At 56.1% G+C, this 18,898-nt stretch overlaps 9 protein-coding genes and 1 non-coding gene across 10 annotated transcripts; 6 read left to right on the top strand and 4 right to left on the bottom strand.

Moving 5' to 3' along the window:
- The first annotated feature begins 134 nt into the window (after positions 1-134).
- Positions 135-1,705, top strand: TRAVEDRAFT_75520 (uncharacterized protein). Its single transcript, XM_008047082.1, has 3 exons — positions 135-370; positions 422-505; positions 559-1,705. The coding sequence occupies exons 1-3, from the start codon at positions 257-259 to the stop codon at positions 1,042-1,044; spliced, it is 684 nt and encodes a 227-aa protein (XP_008045273.1). The 5' UTR covers positions 135-256; the 3' UTR covers positions 1,045-1,705.
- Positions 1,706-2,061: 356 nt separating this feature from the next.
- TRAVEDRAFT_156844 (phosphoserine aminotransferase) lies at positions 2,062-3,521 on the top strand. Its single transcript, XM_008047081.1, has 3 exons — positions 2,062-3,215; positions 3,271-3,281; positions 3,334-3,521. Exons 1-3 carry the CDS (start codon positions 2,101-2,103, stop codon positions 3,441-3,443), a joined length of 1,236 nt encoding a protein of 411 aa, XP_008045272.1. The 5' UTR covers positions 2,062-2,100; the 3' UTR covers positions 3,444-3,521.
- Positions 3,522-4,989: 1,468 nt separating this feature from the next.
- Positions 4,990-5,226, bottom strand: TRAVEDRAFT_136581 (uncharacterized protein; the record flags this gene model as incomplete). The annotated part of the gene is made up of 1 exon (XM_008047080.1): positions 4,990-5,226. A coding segment is annotated over one exon (237 nt), but the record flags the coding sequence as incomplete, so codon positions are not given.
- Positions 5,227-6,286: 1,060 nt separating this feature from the next.
- On the top strand, positions 6,287-6,380 carry TRAVEDRAFT_t266. The gene has a single exon. It is a non-coding gene; the product is annotated as a tRNA-Ser (tRNA).
- A 983-nt stretch (positions 6,381-7,363) lies between these two features.
- Positions 7,364-10,397, bottom strand: TRAVEDRAFT_40846 (RabGAP/TBC; the record flags this gene model as incomplete). Its single annotated transcript, XM_008047048.1, has 12 exons — positions 7,364-7,603; positions 7,659-7,676; positions 7,732-7,891; positions 7,946-7,982; positions 8,036-8,135; positions 8,190-8,293; positions 8,351-8,579; positions 8,638-8,710; positions 8,761-9,820; positions 9,877-9,987; positions 10,036-10,162; positions 10,218-10,397. The coding sequence occupies 12 exons, from the start codon at positions 10,395-10,397 to the stop codon at positions 7,364-7,366; spliced, it is 2,439 nt and encodes an 812-aa protein (XP_008045239.1).
- Positions 10,398-10,736: 339 nt separating this feature from the next.
- On the top strand, positions 10,737-11,453 carry TRAVEDRAFT_175850 (40S ribosomal protein S21). The gene is made up of 4 exons (XM_008047079.1): positions 10,737-10,792; positions 10,857-10,902; positions 10,964-11,131; positions 11,190-11,453. Exons 1-4 carry the CDS (start codon positions 10,778-10,780, stop codon positions 11,219-11,221), a joined length of 261 nt encoding a protein of 86 aa, XP_008045270.1. The 5' UTR covers positions 10,737-10,777; the 3' UTR covers positions 11,222-11,453.
- A 95-nt stretch (positions 11,454-11,548) lies between these two features.
- TRAVEDRAFT_61441 (acid phosphatase/Vanadium-dependent haloperoxidase) lies at positions 11,549-13,146 on the bottom strand. Its single transcript, XM_008047078.1, has 10 exons — positions 13,028-13,146; positions 12,942-12,962; positions 12,825-12,890; positions 12,754-12,765; positions 12,666-12,690; positions 12,506-12,614; positions 12,381-12,452; positions 12,184-12,321; positions 12,054-12,130; positions 11,549-11,993 (listed from the first exon to the last, which is right to left on the bottom strand). The coding sequence occupies exons 1-10, from the start codon at positions 13,084-13,086 to the stop codon at positions 11,556-11,558; spliced, it is 1,017 nt and encodes a 338-aa protein (XP_008045269.1). The 5' UTR covers positions 13,087-13,146; the 3' UTR covers positions 11,549-11,555.
- Positions 13,147-14,178: 1,032 nt separating this feature from the next.
- On the top strand, positions 14,179-16,391 carry TRAVEDRAFT_54134 (uncharacterized protein; the record flags this gene model as incomplete). The annotated part of the gene is made up of 4 exons (XM_008047077.1): positions 14,179-14,296; positions 14,921-14,991; positions 15,043-15,336; positions 15,387-16,391. 4 exons carry the CDS (start codon positions 14,179-14,181, stop codon positions 16,389-16,391), a joined length of 1,488 nt encoding a protein of 495 aa, XP_008045268.1.
- Positions 16,392-16,740: 349 nt separating this feature from the next.
- Positions 16,741-17,915, top strand: TRAVEDRAFT_40842 (PPP4R2-domain-containing protein; the record flags this gene model as incomplete). Its single annotated transcript, XM_008047047.1, has 5 exons — positions 16,741-16,774; positions 16,832-16,877; positions 16,937-16,985; positions 17,035-17,261; positions 17,318-17,915. The coding sequence occupies 5 exons, from the start codon at positions 16,741-16,743 to the stop codon at positions 17,913-17,915; spliced, it is 954 nt and encodes a 317-aa protein (XP_008045238.1).
- A 41-nt stretch (positions 17,916-17,956) lies between these two features.
- TRAVEDRAFT_136591 (uncharacterized protein) lies at positions 17,957-18,734 on the bottom strand (the record flags this gene model as incomplete). The annotated part of the gene is made up of 3 exons (XM_008047076.1): positions 17,957-18,195; positions 18,391-18,588; positions 18,659-18,734. The coding sequence occupies 3 exons, from the start codon at positions 18,732-18,734 to the stop codon at positions 17,957-17,959; spliced, it is 513 nt and encodes a 170-aa protein (XP_008045267.1).
- Between the last annotated feature and the right edge of the window lie 164 nt (positions 18,735-18,898).

The following is an 18,898-nucleotide window of genomic DNA, read 5'->3' as shown; positions in this document are numbered from 1 at the left end:
TAGGGCGTGACGGGGAGGCGGTAAATACAGCTGCTCTCGGTCGGTGCGCGTTTCGCCTCTCTCTTCAGTTCCCCATTGTTCTTCTCGGGTGACGCCCCGCTATGTCCCATTTGCCTTGACCTGCCTCCTCCAGTCCGCCCTTTAAAGCCTCCACGCCATCTTCGCTTTCTCTATCTTTATTTCCTCCCAGCCTCCTACCTGCCCAAGCACCTCCCGGCCTCCGTTGCCTGCCCCATAGCCCGCCTCCTTCTCCAATATGGTGTCCCTCGCCACGCCCAAGCCGCGTACTGCGGCCGCGAAGTTCTCCGCTCGCACAACACAACCGAGGACCCCATCGCAGCCCAGTGATCTTGCCGACGACCCCTTCTATGTGAGTAGCGCATACAACGCGTCTCTACAGCACCTTCTCACCCCGCAGCAGGTCGTTCCGGACGCTCGATCCCTCAAGAGCCCTCCGCAGCTCTTGTCCCCATTCCGGTTGCCGGAGGATGCAGGACGCCCTAAGGTGAGCTCGTTATATGCGCGCGCTCCGACCATCCCGTGCTGACATACGCGCAGTTATCCAAGCCTGCTCCTTGTAGCCCTACCAAGAGGCGACGAGGCCTCTCATCTAACTTAACCCGCTCGGCGCGTCGCCGCCACACTCGCGCAGAGTGCTGTATCAATACCTTCCCAAGACCTCTCTCATCTCTCGACGACCTCCCCTGGATATCTGCCCTGACGATCGAGCCCGATTACACCGATCCTTGGGACATCGCCGACCTCTCGCTCCTCAACGCGGACTGGCAGGAGAGGGGGCCTGGACCAATGCGCCGTCGTAAGACCTCCCTCCGCTCAGACCCCCTCTCGCCATCCACTCCCACGCGCAAGGAGCGTTCTTCGCCGATTCCCTTCCCATTCGTGTCAATGGACGAGTTTCCTGAGACGCCGGCTCCCAGACCGTACGCCGACCATTCGGAGGTCATTTTCCACGGTCTTCGCCCGATCTTCCCGTCGGACCTCGACTATCCTCCGAGGCGGGTGGACATAACACCGTCGCCTTGAGCGCCCCCCTCCCGCCCCCGGTCCCCGCCACGCCGCCCCTAGCCGTCTTTGGAATCTCTCGCCCGCATTAACCTCGCATTCAAACATCACCGCATCGCAATCATCTATCCCATCTTCCATGTTCTGCTGCATACCTTTTTATTGGCCCCAAGAGCCTCATGAACCGATCTTCCCATCTGTGTACGGCTACGACGCCACGAACCCTCCATCTGTCGCATCATCGACCAATCTTCCCATCCCCATCTCCATCTGCAAGATCTCGAGCCCCTCAGCGGCTGATGTCACTTTGCTATCGTACTGATGGACAACTGCCATATACGTTTAATCTGCTTACTCGCCACCGTTGTGGCGTCGTATATATCGCTGTCGCTGAATTGACGTTCAGCCGAGCTTTCATCTACTTTGGCTTCCTTCCTGTTTTCTCTCCACAGACATAACCCCCTGCCTTCCTATATGCGCAACACACTTGCAGATCACTCCCCCATCCTCTCCTCCCTCAGTCTTCCCTCCTCTTTCGCTTTCATCCTCGACCTCTACGCTCTCGAACTTTCCGCTTCTCCGTTTCTGTCGATATCGCTATTTGCTGTGGCTGATGCTTACGAGTTTCACGTATAATGTGCTACTTCACGATGTACGCATGTATTTCAATGTTCCGAACGAATACTACTCCCCGTACTGTATAGACTGACAGCGCCCGGGGCGTGTGTTTGTGTCGGCTCGATCGAGATATCCTTTCGAGGGTAATTGCCACCATGAGAGTAAAGGCGCTCTCGTTAGCTGTACAGACTGCCTTTCGGACTGCCGCCACCCACGCATCCTTCGAGGACACTCCTTGGGAAATCACGATGCGCGCATACCGTGTGCACGCCTCGGCCTCAAACGAGGCCAGTTCTCAGCTCATGAGTCACTTAATATAGGACTAGACGAGACCGTGGAGGTTGGTAGCGACCGAGTCAAAGTCGCCATATAGATTGTGCCCCCGATCCACCGGACACCCCTCATCTCTCCTTCTTACCACGACGATCCTCCCTCCTTCCCTCTGAGACCCTGACGACGATGAGCACCGACCACGGCAGAGTAATTAACTTCGGCGCAGGCCCGTCCGCGCTCCCACTATCCGTCCTCGAGGAAGCACAAACCGGGCTCGTCAACTTCGCGGGCACAGGCATGGGCATCGCGGAGATCTCCCACCGCTCGAAGGAGTTCCAGGCGTTCCTGGACGGCTTCGAGCGCGACATCCGCACGCAGCTCGACGTCCCGCCCACGCACCGTATTCTCTTCACCCAGGGCGGCGGCACGGGCCAATTCTCCGCCGTCGTGCTCAACCTCCTCGCGCGCTACAAGCTGCTACGCCCGCAGGCCTCCGCGGAGGACACCGTGCTCGACTACGTCGTGACGGGCTCGTGGAGCAAGAAGGCCGCGGAGGAGGCGCGGCGGCTCGGCGGGAGCACGGTGCGCACGGTCGTCGACGCGCGCGTGTACTCGAAGGACGGGAAGGCGTTCGACAACATCCCGCCGCACGCGGAGTTCGCGTTCTCGGCGGACCCCGCGCTGATCTACTACTGCGAGAACGAGACGGTGGACGGGGTCGAGTTCGCGCACGACGCGCAGAGCCCCGCCGCGTTCCCGTTCCACCTCCTCCCGCAGAACACGCTCGTGCCGCTCATCGCGGACTACTCGTCGTCGTTCATGTGCCGCCCGATCCCGCGCCTCGCGGACCACGCGGTCATCTATGCGGGCGCGCAGAAGAACATCGGCCCTGCGGGTCTGACCGTGCTCATCGTCCGGGAGGACTGCATCGTGGACGTCGACGCGGCGGCGAAGCTTGGCGCGGCCCCCGTGCCCCTCATTCTCTCGTATAAGACGCTCGCGGACTCGGGGAGCTTGTACAACACTCCCTCGGTACTCGCGATCTACATGGCCGGCCTCGTGGTGAAACGCATGAAGGAGAATGGCGGCCTGCCCTACTACGAAGAGGTAAACAGGCGTAAAGCGAATAAGCTCTATGCCGCAGTGCACGAAGGAGAGCAAAAGGGCGTCTTCAGGAGGAAGGTACAGCAGGGCTCCGAGAGCTGGATGAACGCCGTCTTCGAAGTGCTCGGAGAGGGCGCGGAAAAGAAGTTCCTGGACGGTGCAGAAAAGGAGGGCATGAAGGGCCTCAAGGGACACAGGTCGGTCATGCTTTCAGGTAAACGCTACTCATCGTTTGCTAATTGCTTCCTGTAGATCCGTTGGAGGTTGGACGCGAGCTACTCCCACCATTTTGACTTGTGCTGACACTACATTTAGGCGTCCGGGTCTCGTTATACAACGCGGTCACCGAACAGGAGGTCGACAAACTGATTGCATACATGGCACGTTTCCTGGCCGAGTCCGCGAGCGTGGAGGCGGCGGCGTAAAAAGTGCAGACGGACAACACAAACGAAATTGTACAGTAATCGGGAATGTACATACGAAGACTTCGTCTGCGTCCTGCTTCATCAGTATGGAGGTGCGACTTTCACCTGTGCTAAGATCTTCGAGTTGAAAGTGAGTAGAAACACGTTTGGCATGAGAATGAGAAGCGTCCTGGCCATCTTGAACGAGGGGGAGACTTACGTCGGTGCCATAGCACCCGACGAGGACTCGGATGTGCACGAGTTTTACACGATATCATGGTTCCAGAGGAAGTATGCAGTACAACGAACTACTTTGCAGATGAATTCAGGCACACATACAGCCTACATATCTTACAGTCTATACGCCCGGTGTCGAAGACGTCTAATTGTATACATCCTTTGGTGGCACTGGCGGAGGGAGCCCGTCCTTGATCTGTGCGTCGTAAATGATATAGTCATCATTGCAGCTACCCCCCGAATGCGTCCCGTCCTGCATCCGGGAGGGATGTCAGTGGCGGATTCTCGGGGACAGAGCAATTGGTGATACTCACGGTGTTTTTGCTGGCTGCGAACTGGAGAGTGGTGTGTCGCGCGGAGGGCAGCATCGTCGTAGTCTGCTGTGCTTGCAGGTCATCCAAAGCAAAGTAGAAATGCGAAATAAGGATGGCGGTGAGTCTGTCGCACGCGAAGTGTTAGTGCCATCGCGCATATCATTGGCTGGGTCGAGCGACGTACGGGTCCGTGAACAATATAATCAGGGAGAATGTGTCTTCGTAGAACGCGAAGACGATCTGCACCGCGTTCAAACACAGGAGCACGCTGGGAACGCACGTAAATTCCACACCAAACAGGACATGCAGTGGAAGCATGACATACACAAAATATAGGATGCCCTGTCCCAGCACCAATTCCGTAAACGATGTGCTTGAGCTCGTCCAAAGGCTAAAAAGTGCTTTGTTCCTAATCTTCAGGCATGTCACGGCGATCACGATGGTTTCGGACGCGATCCAGCACCCTCGTATGAGTATGACAACTGCGTCAGGGCTCCATCAGCCAATGCAAAATAAAAATAACACGGGTAAAACGTACGGCTGAGAACTTAAGTCAGCAGTGCAGCCATAGGGAGGCATAGAAAACAGACGCACTTGCGAAGTAGAATCGAAGACACCGTTAACTCTGCCACGCAACCTACAATTGGATCGTACACGTGTACGCTCTGTCTTTCAAGATACTGGGAGGGACTAGATTCAGCTGGGTTTGGTATACGGATGCGATATGCCCACGATAGTAGTGGCTACAGGGACCACAGCGAAGGACACGACCCCCAGTGTAGCAAGTCGATTGTGACTGCTGATGGCATATATACGTAGACCGGAGAACGCTAAAATCAATGAGCAGACGAATCACCGCACTCCAACGCTGGGGACTCACCTGCCCAGACGGCGTACAATATCGCAGTGAACGCCTGCCCCATGAATATGATCACTTCGCAACTGGATACGAGGAGCATCGGTTATCTTTACTCGTATTTTGGATGTAGTAGCGTGGATACTTGCCCCTGAGATAATCATGTCAGCGACGGGTAGAGTAAGGAGAGGGTGCTGCTCACAAAAAGATTTCCGGTTGGAAGCAGAGGAATCAAGGATAAAAAATAGAGGAAAAGAGCGATATATCGATTGAGCAGGAAAATGAGCCTGGCCCACGACAGTTTGCGGCTCCAGGCAAGGCGAACTTCGCAGTCGATGGTAATGAGATACTCAAAAAGAAAGATGACTGCAGGGTTGATTAGTCCATCCCGAGACCAGTATCAAGTCCGACACGTACCGAAGACAGCCAAGTTCACATAATTTAGGGGCCTAATTTGAGAAGGTGATTAGTACACTCGTCACTCAGGATCTTGCAAGCTCCAGTAAGTACTCACAGCTGGGTGCTCAATTCCTCCACTAGTTCCCACTGATAATCGGAGCTGTCTGTCGTCGTGTTCATGCTGCGGTGGGGGAGAGTTAAAAGACAAAGATGTCCATGAGAAGTACGCTCGCTTAAGTAGTCATACGCAGTACTTGTCACCACTGTTACTGCTCCCCTGAACTTGAGGATGCAAGGGGAACGAGCCTACCATAGAGAGTCGCCGTCAATGCGGTTTGATATTCTGTATCAGGCTCCTGCTAAGCCCAATAAGAAATTATCACCCCCCATGCACACGCTCATTTAGAGCTGCGTGCGCTACTTGTGAGCACATATGACATGCAGCCCAGTACTCACGTCCTCCGTAGATGTCTTCTACTCCATAAACACACTGGAGACGGAAGAGTCGGAATAAAACGGCGGCCTCAGGTATATATTTGTGCCAGGTAGATTACGACGTGTGTAGCAGGCCTTCTGCTAAACACAGCAGTGCGCCGCTGTGCATAACAGTGTTCAGAGATACATCTCTTTTTTGTCAAGACTACAGGTCAACCGTCAGCGGGCCTACACAACATTCTAATAACTTGGACGGTAGAAGCACTGACCATCGTCTTTCCCGGTCGGCTAGGAGACTCGGAGCAATTCCATCCAGATCTTGACCGTGCCAGTGACTCACTCGGAGGTGTGGCAGCGCAAGTATTGAGCTCGCTGAACTTGGAGCAAGGACGTTGCCTATTCAAGTCGGCTATGGCATGACGAATCGCAGTCTTGAGAATACGCCGAACTGCGCGGTTGCTACCACACGAGTACCAGCAGCACTGCTGTGAGGAGAGCAAGTTGCAGTTGAAAAGAAACCCGCGGCGCCGTCCGACAAACCACATAAGCTTAAAGTAGCATCCACAGTACGGTACGCTTTCAGTGTCAAAGCTTATATAACGACGCTACGGTCCCGAGTTAAAGTCACTTTGCCGGAGTGGTTAACGGGATCGCCTGCTATTTATAGCTGCTAGCGGTTGGGCTTTGCCCGCGAGTGTTCGAATCGCTCAGGTGACGCGTTTTTGCTCGGCCGCTTCGAGCAGGAGAGTCCCAAAGTTTCTGCACACCCACCTCGATATGTTTGTCGCTATGTTGCATATTGCAGTGTGTACCATCTAGACAGGATACACATAGCTACGCTGACCGCCCGCCGGGATGCCCCTGGAACAGATCGCGGATCCTAGTGAACGGTTTGCATTCATTGAGCTCACATAATTTGAGCTGCTATGGCCAGACACATTGCATTCGATGCACCTCTCGTCATACGCGGACCATGGCAATGCATCATCATGCACCTGAGCTGACTGTAGTGTATCAGTCGTATCGTGAATACAATCCGCCAATTTTGGGCGTGTCATGGCCATACGCCGCGTAAAGGAATCGTACCCTGCTTTCTGGTCAGCGTGCATGCGACGGGTTTGGATCGCGAGCTCAACTCACAATACCTTTTCCAGCATGCGCAGGTGCAGCTATGCGTACGATGGTAGTCAACGGCGTATGGTCGACAGCCGGGCGGTATGATGGTTCAGTCTGGTAGCAACCTCCAAACCTTGCGCGACGTACTGCGTGAACAGCGGCTGTCTGATACACGAGAGATGGCGAACTTCTAACAGAAGCTCTGCACTCACCGGCGGTGTAATCCTGTATTATTCTCGGTGTCAGGAAGGTTACCTAGCGCCGTAGTATATCTTATTGACGAGCCTCCGCGCATGGAAATCCCAACGACATGGTGACGTGGATGTGGAAACCGCCACTGTCCCACCTAAGTTGCGTCAAACTACACTGGAGAACTTCATTTTGACGTGCGTGAGCCCGGCGTTGCTATGACTGATAGTTTCAGGGAAGACTCACCCTGGTCGTGTTGCATGGCACCACGTTCGCGCATGCGCCGGAGGAGTGTGAAGGCTTCTATGCTGCATCATACAACTATTGTACGCTCGTATATAGTACATCCTGGTCTAACAAATCAACCTGTCCGATATGATACAGTACACCGAGGGTCACTGGCCTGCTTTCAAGAGCTCCCGCAGCTCCTCGCTAATGATCGTTCGCTTGATCTCCACTGGCGGGGCAGCGCTCACGCTGTCGGTGCGCCGTCGCCTGATGTTCTTCGCCGAAGACGATGTCTCTGCCGCCTTCCGGTCGATGTCGGCGACTAGCTGAGAGAAGGAAAGGAATAAGACTTCCGCCTGTGCGAGCGTGCTGTCGAGCTCAATCGACATGCTGAGTTCGTTGCAGTACTGCAGCCAAATTTGGTTAGCTCAACGCCAGATGGCTAGCTGTCGTAAGTCATACCTTCAGGATCTCATCGAACTGAGGGGAGACTCACTGATCAGCGGTGTTCATTATGACATAGGGACGAACGTACCTCGACCAGATATCGGAGAATGACATCACGATGGGACTCGAGAACCGCCAGTGCGACGAAGAGCACGAACTGCGTGCTGTAGTAGTCTGTCCAGAGGACCTCCCATAACCGGAGGACGTCGTCGAATGGGAACTCCCGCTTGAAAGTGATCAGAATCCACCTGGAAAGAGTATAAGCACACGCTCTAAACGGTTTAGTAGATACCTCAACGAACCGGAAGCAGAAGAACAGATTTAGACCGTCAGTTTTCTCTGCAAGGCATAGTGTGAGCCGGGAGAAGCACCCATAGTGCGCTGAAGCATACCGAGATGACGGTACAATTCCGGATCCATGACAGAGATCAGCTGTTGCAGGGTAGACAGTTGCTTCTTCATCCCACTCTGATCTCGGAGGAAGTTATGTTTCTGTACTAGTGCATCAGCGAGCGCATCGGAAAGGCATGCCAAAGTGACGCGCACCATCCGTTCCATGATCTCGACGAAGCACCAGAAAGTCATCTCCTCGTCGCCGCCCATCACGACATAGACAGGCGCGCACAAATCGGACATCCCTTGAACATAACCTTTCGCCGCAATTTAGCCAGGGAATTCTGGAATGATGCAGACGACATCAGACACACCAAGTTCCTTCTCATAGAAGTTGTATGTCAGAAGGACACTCGCGAGCCGCTCGATATGCTCGTTCGTGGGTGCTTGCGCGCCGATGTCCCCGAGCTGTGGCGAGATCGTGGAATACCGCATGTGCATGCCCTTCTCGTTCTCGGTGTCTTCGGTCGACGGTGTTGTCTGCGCGAAGAGAGGTTGTGTACGGTCCGTACGTCGGCAGTCGACGTCGATACGATGTCGCTCCTGGAATAGTAGATCTATAAGTCAATGCAGAGATGGCGAACGGAGCATGGCGACGCACCTCAATGATGTCTTGTCGTTCAAACACTTCGGGAACACCCCACCACTCATCTTTGAGTGCGCGGTACTGCTCGCTGAGACAAGGGTCAGTGTGACGCTTTGAAACTGGCTAGCCGCAACATACCGCTTGGTTTCCCAGTCACGAGTCCGTTGGGCGGCATTATCTTCCCAGCTATGAACGCCCAACACGAACGGCCAGACGTCCTTCCGGATGTCCGACACAACACCCCTCCGGAATACCTCTCTTCGCATCTCCTCCTTCCGAATCTTCGGGACCCCCTCAGAATCAAACCAACTGCTCCACGTATCCTTTGTTACTGGGTGTTGAGGGTCCCTCGACGACTTCGGTCTCGGCAGGTTTGTCGTAGATTGCAGCAGCTCAAATATGCCCAGCGACGAGTCCTCCTCCGCGAGGTCCGACGTCCCGGCAGGAAGCGCTTGAGCCTCGCGCAACCGCGCCCGCTCGCCCTCCTCAGCCACAATCCGTGCCCACCTCGCCAGGTACACCCGCGCGCTCTCGAACTCGCCAACCCCACCCTTTTCAACCCAGCTGCCCCATTCAAGGTCGCCATTCGCGTTAACGAGACTCCTCACTGGGTCAGGGAGGTGGGGTATGATCGGTTTCGCTAAAGGGTGGGAGAGAATGTGCTGTGCGGCGTGAGCTGCGTGTCGTGTAATCTGGGAGAATGACTGCAAGAGTGCAAGACGGGCTGGCGAGGCAGAAGCCGACGAGGTCGAGACCGGCGAGAGGGATTTGTGTAGAATGGAAGATCGTTCAGAGTACGGATTATTTGTCGTCGACAGGGGTCTTGGCCGGCGGTGAGCGGGGATAGGAGAGTGGGAGTTCGCGTATGAAGACTGAGCCAAGATGTCGTCAACGGCATCGTCAGAGAAGAGAGGCGTCGAATGAGTCTCAATGTCGTCTCGAGAGGGGTCAATCAAGTAGAGGTTAGACTGCAGACATGAGCGCAAGATGTGGCAGTAGGACCGGAGCTTGGTGAGCAGGTTTTCGCCACCCCATGTACTCCCCTTGGGCGCCGATTCTGAGGGCGGCGGTGGATAGGACATTGGACGCGACTCGACAGGAGACTTGGCGGGCAAGGTGAAAGAGCGCGACTCGTCATCGTGAAAGTGAAGCGTAGGCAGCGTTGACCCGCTAATGAGGTTGATTGCAATGGAGCCGTCTAATTTGGCCACCAGAGTCAGATGAGACTGCCAAATACTGGTTGGAATGGCTTACACCATGAAGAGAGAGACGGAGGGCTGACGATCAGGGAGTATATTGAGGTCAGGGGAACAGAGAACGCATATGACTCTGGCCTCTGAATGGGAAGGTCGATGAGGACAGCATCTATTGCGGCGTAAGAATCCGTATGTTGAACATGGCGCAGGTACCGACCTTCATCCTCATCCTCCGTGACCGAATGCTCCTCAACTCTGGCAAACTTGTCCCATTCCGTGGGCCCCTTCTCGTTCAGGAGAGACTCGGGGATCCAGGCGAGGAGGTATATTGGCTGCGCTGCTTCCTGTGGCGGTGGTTAGCCAAAGTGCAACAGTGCGGGGTAGCCACTGTCCGCTCGCCTTCTTCACGAGGGCAACGAAGCCCGGGATATTGTCGCGCGCATATGCGGTAGGATTGACGTACACCTTGGACTTGCTGTAGATAAGCCTGTACTTGCTATCATCTGGGCTGGCTTCTGCAGATCCGGGCGCCGCGAGCGCATCCTGGGAGTCAAGGTCACTGCGCTTGATTTCGACCATCGAGTCCACCTGCCGCGATTCCCATGAGCTCGGCGCGGGCCGCACGCGGGTGCTACTCACGGATGTCGTGGAGAGGGTGCCGTCGAAAGCGGGTGGTTGTGGCGATCCGTGCATCAGAGGGACATGGGTGTATAAATCGCGGCCGAGCTGCTGCGTCCCAGGGCCCGTCCGCTGCGCCGCGGGCGCCAGACGCGCGTAGCCGGCGCGTCATCCCTCCCGTCACGTGCCGCGCGGTCCGCCCAGAGCGCGCCCGTTTCGGCAGGCGACCAAAGAAGGCCAAACAGAAACCTGCAACTGTACAGTTTCTAACCTTACGCTCTCTGTATACCGCCGCAAACGCCCGCCGCCGCCCCGCCGCACCAAAAGTCCACTTTCTAGCCATGGAGAACGATCAGGTGTGTATGCGTGCTGCTCGGAGACGTCTCGCAGAAAAACTGAGCGATTTGCGTCACTTTTCAGGGTATTCTCGTTGACCTTTACGTCCCCCGCAAGTGCGCGGCGACCAGTGAGTGCCAAAAAATCTCGGAACGACGTGCGGCAGAATTCTGAACATACTCGCCACCTAGACCGCCTCATCACCTCCAAGGACCACGCCTCCGTCCAGATCAGCGTTGTTGATGTCGACGCGGACGGCCGGGCACTCTCCACCTCCACCACCTTCGCGCTTAGCGGTGCGGTCCGGGCTATGGGCGAGAGCGACGACTCCCTGAACCGTCTCGCGACGAAGGCCGGTCGTGAGTGTCTGCATCCCTCGCTCTCTCGATTTCGTACTGACAATGCAACCCGACGCAGTCCTCCGGAACGTGTGGTCGTACCAGAAGTGATCTCGCTCTCGTAGGGTTGCTCTTGTTGTATCCATCCCCCTATCATCATCTCGCTCTCCAGCCCACGGGCTATTTGTAAAAGAGGCAACGCATCCTGCTATCCGGTGTGCATCCCCCCATCATCCGGCCGGTCACTCGCATGTCCTCGAAGGTCGCAATCTGAGCTCGAAGAATGACGTATAGCAGAATGCTTTGGCTTCCGATACATCTGGGCGCAACGTGTCTTTATCGCCAACTTGAACGCCGCCCGCATGCAAGCTCACTTTCAAGCCCGTTGACATCGTTATTCTGAGCGTTAGATATACGGTCACGGGAAGTATTCATATTATAGCAACTACTCTGCATTATCGTAACGGGACTCGCGCCACGACTCCTTCCTCGTATCCACGCCATCTATGGACTCTACAGGGCGCGTCGTAGCAGCCATAGTCGTCTCGTCGCCTATACTTGGCCTGTCCGTATAGCGCCTCTCAGCTCGAGGACGTATATCCCCGCGGTTAGGAGCGATCTCCGCTAGCACCTCTGCCTCAGACGGGTCTCGCGTATGCGTAGGGAGGAGGTGGCTGCCGCGCTTGATGCGCGGAGAGTACGGCTTGTGGGATATCTCGGACCACAGCGGCGGGTAGAACTGGCGGTAGGAGAAGTACGCGGTCACCAGGCCGAGCAGCGATCCCGTGAGGACGTCCTGCCAGTGGTGCCGGTAGTCCATCGTGCGCGATATGGCCACCATCGCGGCCCCCGCAAGTGGCGCGAGCGCGAGCCATGCCTTCACCTGACGTAGCGCATGTCAGTACTTCGTAATGGGACCGAAGGCCGAGGAATGGAAGCGTACTGTGTGTCCTCGCATGTCGAATAAGTGCAGCTTCCCCGCGAGATAAAACGATAGGAAGCCTAGGCCCGCAAATGTCACTGCGTAGGTAGTTCGTCAGTGCAAGCCAAAGCGGGCATTTGCATGAACCTACAGCTCGAGTGGCCACTGGGGAAGCTTCTCCAGCCGTCCTGAAGCATGTGTTTGTCGGTCTGGGTGCAGATAGCTACTGTCGACAGCCCGAGAGGGGGGTCAACAGAACCCGCTATAGGGATGCATCGAGCAATCAGGTCTAAGGGCCACTTCCACGTAAGTTTCCGTGCAATGCTCAGCAGGACGTAAATCACGCACCAGGACGAGGGCGTCCGACGGTAATCTTAACGAACTGGGTTATCGACCCGGTTATGGTAAGGGATAGGAGTACTGTCGTGGTGTGAGATGGTTGTGTAACATCGGTACGGTGGCAAGACACTCACAACCCAGCCAGCTAGTGTGCAGGTCCCACCAGGACCGTATTGTGAGTACATTGATGAGGGGTTGTAGTACGAGCGGCGCAACGCCGGCTATCATATACAGTGCGAGGGCCTGAGGGGCGTCATGAGATGATACGGTGGAGGAGATTGATTTGCAACTTACTGGTACGCGTTCATGTACTGCAAACCTGGGAAACGGATAGCTAAGCATCTAGACACAAGAGCTAAACATGACTTGGTGCGGGACTCACGTATGTTGTAGTCTTATTTGAGTTCACGACATATTAGTGTTCGCACCAGTGCGCCCATAAAGCGGACTCACGAAGTGTCGGTCAACGAGAACTCCCTCTTAAATCCTTCGATATATTCAAGCGCATAAAACGCAGCTCTAGAGGGGCACGATGAGCATAACAATATGAGAGCAGTTGGTAGTGCTTACGCTAGTACAATGCACACGAGCCTGGACGTCATACCATGATCCGTGAGCACGAGGCGCCTGTCAGACCACACCATCATCAAACTTACCAGTCCGGGGCATACGAGAGCACCAGTCTCGAGCGAACGCTCCTCCCCATAGGCACCATAGGCGACGCGGTGGTATTCGATGCAGGGCGCGGGGCGGTCGTGTGAACGGAAGAGGCGTCGGGCGGGTAGCTGTGCGAGACGGTCGGCAAGGGCTGGAGTGGGTACGCTTCGGAGTCGTGCAGTCGTTGGTAGGACATATACGTTCAGTACAGACAAGGTGTGGTCCCCGCAGGTGCGAGCGGTCGTGGGCGAAGAGAGCAGGGCAGTGTGAGCGTCGTATGTCGCTGTGCTCATCCCGGCCCACAGCTTTCGGTGCGCGTGCCGTCCTCCCGCGGCGTCACAGGACGTCTTGGCGGACTTCGACCGTCGATCGTTCTTCGACCTGCCGCCACCACGCCACAACTTGCATAGCGCGACCCTCGACCTTCGCTATAACCATTTCGATTCATCATCTCACTGTGCGCCGAATCAACATATTCATACGGACCTCATAGTTATGAGGTCGGTACGAATGTGCTGATTAGGTACAGATAGATTAAGACGTGCAGGACTTACGCTCCTCCTGGTGGGCCATCTCGTTGCTCATTCGACACGACCGCGTACTATTTTGATATATTTAGAGTCGATAACGCTTATACAGAGATATGAGGGCCGCAGGCAAGGTTTTGCGTCGGGCAGAGTCAACGAAAACTAAAACCGGTAAGTAGACTCGGTTAATGGCGCCCATTTTCTCAAACACTGACGTTGAATCTCGATTTTGACCTCCAGCGGTGCGTTAACAACATAGACCAATGCCGCACCGCTCGTCTGGGAGTTTGCTTGGCCGCGCAAAAAATGCTATAGGACGATCATATCGAAGTGTGCAAACCTAGGGCTTCCCGTCCGGTCATCAGCGCTGAGCCTCGCTTCCCCAGAGTTTCCTGTAACAGAGTTTCAACTTTGCTCCGCCACACAAACGTCTTCAACTTCTTGACGCCGCCCCTAACGGGACCTATTCTCCTCAAAGGATTGCGGTTGCCAGTTTCATCGTGCAAGCGCTCTAGGCGAGAGGCACTCCCGCGCCGCTCGATTACTTCTCGACATGGACTCGGGCCCTTTAGGTGCCGCTAGGAGTTCCTTCCTCGAACGAACCTTTGATGTCAGCCCTCTCCATGGCGCCCTCTTCCACGACATGGCGCGACACCGGCTCGCGAATCCTGGTGCAGTACGTATCCAAAACGCCGACACCTGCGTGCCTGGCTCAGGACATGGCCATATTCTCTAAGCTCGGTATGTCATCATCCTACCTTGCGCTGCTTGCCTATAACGCGAGTTCTATGTACATCATTAACGTCCCCTTTGCCATTGCAAGACATCGCGACACCGTTCCTCACGGGTCGTGCTCTCCTCGCAAGACTCGGGCGGGTTATTGTCGCCGTTCCAGTGGCCCAGTAGATATGCTCAACGATACTAAGATTGTCATTCTCGCGCCACTCGGTCACTCTTCAACCGCTCCTCGGCCCACCTAGGTGTTGCTTTGAACCTTGGCACTGCCGGGGTTTCCTGCCTTGTCTTGCTCGAACAAACCCTTGAGGTCATCACCCTCCGATGCGCTCGCTTCCATGCTACGCAGCTTACCATACACGCAACTCTGGTGTGGCAGCACTCACTTTCCCTGAAAGAGTCGTTCTCTCATACACCACCGGGCCGTAAACTTCCGGAGCTTGTGAGGAGAACGAACGTCTTGTACTTCCATCTGAGCGTCTTGTGGATCATAGGAGCAGGGAAGTCAGGAACGTGGATGAGCGGGCTCGACAGGAGGATGTTTCGCCGGACCTCTGACTATCGGAGTGGTGCCATCGTGCAAGTCGAACTCGCAGCATAAAAGGGCCTCTCGTTCTACGATCTTTCCAGGCCAGCGCACCTCCGCTATCCGCACATATCCACAGCCTCTCACAAATTACATACCTTCGTGTCCCGCCATGGTGAGTTCAGCCCTCTTCGTACTCCAGACGGCCATGCTCATGTCAATGCAGAGCCGCAACGTCTCTACTCAACCCAAGGCCACTCGTGCCCCGCAAGGCGCGTTGGTGAAACATCGCGTTGGCGGATGGCTGCCGCGCAACGACGAGGTTCTGAAGACCTGGCTCAACAAGAAGATCGCCATCGTCGAGCACCCATCCCGCGTCGACGAGCCTCTTAAGCCGGTGATTCAAGACTTCCAGACTTTCGTCGAGACCAACCCAGTGATCTACATGTATTGCAACCAAATGTTTGAGCAAGTGCCCACCAAGCCCCCGTACGACAACGATCCGACGGGCAAACCGCAGGTACGAGTGTAAGCGCAGTGTCAGGGGACAGCTGTTGACAGGATTTGTAGGTCCGCGACTACAAGTTGATGTTCAAGCTGTTCAACGACATCATTGGAACTGCCCCTAGCTACGAAGACGACGACCTTGTCGGCTTCCCCATCAATGCTATTCTAGACTGGCCCATGGGCACTCCTGCCGGCATGGCCTTCTTCTCGAGCCCTGAGGTCAACGTGCACTTCAAGAACATGTTCGACGTCTGGACCAGCTTCCTCACCTCCTCGGCTTCGTGCACCGTGCTCGACGACTCTGCGAACGGGTGGTTTGGGCCGGCGGCGAGCGCCGCGCTCCCGAACTTTGAGCAAACGTACGTTTGCGACCCTACCGCGCCCTTCCACGGCTTCAAGTCCTGGGACGACTTCTTCACGCGCCTGTTCATTCCCGGCGTCCGCCCCGTCCTCTTCCCCGACGAGGACATCATCACCAGCGCGTGCGAGAGCACCGTCTACCGCATCGCTTTCGACGCGCAGGAGACGGACAGCTTCTGGCTCAAGGGGCAGCCGTACTCGCTCGTCCACATGCTCAACAACGACGAGTTCGCGGCGCAGTTCGTCGGCGGGACGGTCTACCAGGCCTTCCTCTCCGCGACGAAGTACCACCGCTGGCACGCGCCCGTGAACGGCACCATCGTGCGCGTCGTCACCGTCCCGGGCACGTACTACGCGGAGTCGCCGGAAGAGGGCTTCCCGGACCCGGACGCCGCGGGCCCGAACCTCTCGCAGGCGTTCATCACCGCCGTCGCGACCCGCACGATCATCTTCATCCAGGCGGACAACCCGACCATCGGCCTGCTCGCGTTCATCGGGGTCGGGATGGCGGAGGTGTCGACATGCGAGGCGACCGTCAAGGCCGGGGACGTGGTGAAGAAGGGCGACCAGCTGGGGATGTTCCACTTTGGCGGGTCGACGCACTGCCTTATCTTCGGGCCGCAGGTGAAGGTCACGTTCGACCCCGAGATAGTCATTGAGGCGGATGTTAACCTCAACGCCCCCATTGCTACGGTCGCCGCTGCTTAAACTGGGGCTCCCACATTCGTGTATGAATCGCTGCTTGGTGTACGAATATCGTGTTTGACTCGGTCATGTAACGTTTGTGTACGATAGTTGTTGACGTGCTTGTACGTATCTGACGGTCGAAATATGATCATAGTACTTGTGACACTTTCAGCAGTGCAAAAGCGAAATTTTCGATGTAATTCCATGGGACTGACTGCAGTAGAACGCAGTAGCGGACTGAAGTTTGGGTATGATGCGCGCGTCGTACCAACTCAAACAACCACGCGCGTTAGCGCCCAATGGTAGAACGCGTCCAGTCTGAGACGCCCGTCGCGCGTCTTGCTCTTAACCACGCGTTTCCCACCACACCATGGAAGCTGAACCAATGTTTGAATGGAAAGAAGGTAGACACGCTGTGTCCCTTACAACCCACGTATTGACATCTCACATTGAGCTACCAGAACACGGCGACATCCTTGAGAGGATTGCGTCCACGGACGTTGTCGAGTACGTCTTTCTCGCCACACGCTCCGCACAAGTACGCATGTCGACCATGAGCTTCGCAGGACAGAATGGCCTTTACTGCGTAACATCATTAAGCACCAGCTTAGCAAGGTACCGAGTTCACGCGTGAACTGTATGCGGCCGCGCTGAACAACATCAGAACATGGCAGCTTACTTGACCGATGGCCCGAGGTGGGAGGGGCGACCCCCGTTGATGATCGCTGCGCCTCAGCAGCTCCCCAACGGCGGACTAAGGCTCCCTCCGTTCCCCTCTCGGGATCATAATCCCAACAACCCGAACCCGCCGCCGCCGAAGGTCGATCTAGACGAGAAAGCGGCGGAGGACATGAAGATATCTATTCATGCCCAGCTAGACGACTTCGATGCGTACGCATGACTGCCTCCCCACATGTGTTCAGGGTCTAACTATATATCTGGAACAGCACGCCATTCACGATCCAGCGCATATGCGAGCTTTGCGTGCGACCACGGCAACACTACAAGTATATTGGCAAATACTTGCGGGCGGTGGAGAAGTGCCTGCTGGTCACGTCCTCCTGGGACACCTTCCCGGCTCTAACGGAGATCGAAAGCACGTATTCCACAAGCGGCCATCCCTCCATCAGCACCTCCGCCGTATCCGCCCCCAACACGCCCATGTTCTCACCCATACCCTTCCTACACGAAGACGCTCGGCGCTCGAAATCTAGGAGTCCGCCACCGAGCCCGCTCGTCCTTCCCGAGACATTCGCGGGCATTAGCGCGGCCCAAGAAGGCACGGAACCGAAGGTGCTAGGTCTGGTCGACGAGCTGGATGACCCGAGCCCAGGCCACTTGAGCGACCACATAGAACCCATCTCTGCCACAACGACGGTGCCATCCAGACCAATACACCCAAGCCTGGAAGAGCGGTTTGTCAAGTCGACAACCGAAGAGGCCGCGAAGGCCGAGAGCGCAAGCGCGAGCACAAGCACAAGCGGAGGTGTAGACCCGCCGATGGCACAGGATGAAGACGAAGGGAAGGAAAACAAGGCAGTGTAACGGCGCTGCACGATAACATTTCCTTGTGTTGTAGACGGCAGTCAAGTAAGGTCCTGTTTGATCTTCTCGAGCATCGCCTTCATGCGCAGGCCCATATCCGGCTGACCTCCACCTCGTCCTCTCGGCGCACCACGGCTGCTGCCGCCCCTGCCGCCTCGTCCTCTCGAGCTGGCGGGTGCCTTGTGGCCTTTCAGCGGGTGTGATTTGTGACGATGCAGTGACTCTTTAGAGTACGCTTTATCCTGAAGTTCCCGAAGGGTAAGCTTCTCTTCCGGCTTTTCTGGAGCACCGCCTGGGCGGCGTCTGGGTTTGGGTACGGTGGGACGTGCTGTTGGAGGCCTTGAGGTGGAAGGCCTCGAGGTGTTTGGTCTTGATGTGGCAGGCCTTGAAGTGGACGGTCTTGAAGTGGAAGGTATTTCATCGGCAGCATCCTCCTCGGGTGCGCTATCCTCGGATTCCTCCTCGCCCTCTTCACTCGCGCGATCCGCGCTAGAAGTCTGGGACAGCGCCTCATCGTCCTTTTCTTCATCCGACTGTCCAGCCTTGTCTGCCGGCGTATCCAGCATGTGTTCCAACTGCGCCCGAGGGGCGACGAGCCCTTCTTTACGCTTTTGTGCTTTCCATTTGCTCTTGATCTTCTGCGTCTCCACCCACGACTGCTTGAGCTTCTTAGCTACAGTTGACGTACATGAGCACAAGAGCACAGCGAGGCGGTCGTCTCCGCCTCGAAGAATAAGACGCACCGCGATCGAGAGGAAGATGCTGGAATGTGGGCGGCTTTCTCTTCACCCCGCGCGGCTGCTCCTGCTGAGGCGGCATCGCCTCTGTGGCACTGACAGAAAATGCTACCGAGGGCTCGTGAGGAGTGACAAGGCAGCTCGGAAGCGACGGCAAAAGATGACAAGGGCTGTGGGTGAGCTAGAGCGCGAGCAGGCGAGCGAAGGCAGCTGAGCGAGGCTAAATGGGACGGAGAAGAGCCTGCG

The sequence above is a fragment of the Trametes versicolor genome (genome assembly GCF_000271585.1).
Source record: "Trametes versicolor FP-101664 SS1 unplaced genomic scaffold TRAVEscaffold_16, whole genome shotgun sequence".
Taxonomy (NCBI): domain Eukaryota; kingdom Fungi; phylum Basidiomycota; class Agaricomycetes; order Polyporales; family Polyporaceae; genus Trametes; species Trametes versicolor.
Note: the sequence above shows the minus strand (reverse complement) of the source record. Positions and strands in the feature narration are given on the sequence as shown.

Excerpts from the sequence above, each read along its gene's own strand:
- TRAVEDRAFT_75520 (XM_008047082.1), top strand. The coding sequence starts at position 257 with ATGGTGTCCCTCGCCACGCCCAAGCCGCGTACTGCGGCCGCGAAGTTC. Across the intron at positions 371-421 it reads TTGCCGACGACCCCTTCTAT|GTCGTTCCGGACGCTCGATC; the intron begins GTGAGTAGCGCA and ends ACCCCGCAGCAG. Across the intron at positions 506-558 it reads AGGATGCAGGACGCCCTAAG|TTATCCAAGCCTGCTCCTTG; the intron begins GTGAGCTCGTTA and ends ACATACGCGCAG.
- TRAVEDRAFT_156844 (XM_008047081.1), top strand. The coding sequence starts at position 2,101 with ATGAGCACCGACCACGGCAGAGTAATTAACTTCGGCGCAGGCCCGTCC.
- TRAVEDRAFT_175850 (XM_008047079.1), top strand. Across the intron at positions 10,903-10,963 it reads CCGCAAGTGCGCGGCGACCA|ACCGCCTCATCACCTCCAAG; the intron begins GTGAGTGCCAAA and ends CTCGCCACCTAG. Across the intron at positions 11,132-11,189 it reads TCTCGCGACGAAGGCCGGTC|TCCTCCGGAACGTGTGGTCG; the intron begins GTGAGTGTCTGC and ends AACCCGACGCAG.
- TRAVEDRAFT_61441 (XM_008047078.1), bottom strand. The coding sequence starts at position 13,086 with ATGGTGCCTATGGGGAGGAGCGTTCGCTCGAGACTGGTGCTCTCGTAT. Across the intron at positions 12,615-12,665 it reads CAGTACATGAACGCGTACCA|GCCCTCGCACTGTATATGAT; the intron begins GTAAGTTGCAAA and ends GACGCCCCTCAG. Across the intron at positions 12,131-12,183 it reads CCCCAGTGGCCACTCGAGCT|TGACATTTGCGGGCCTAGGC; the intron begins GTAGGTTCATGC and ends CTACCTACGCAG.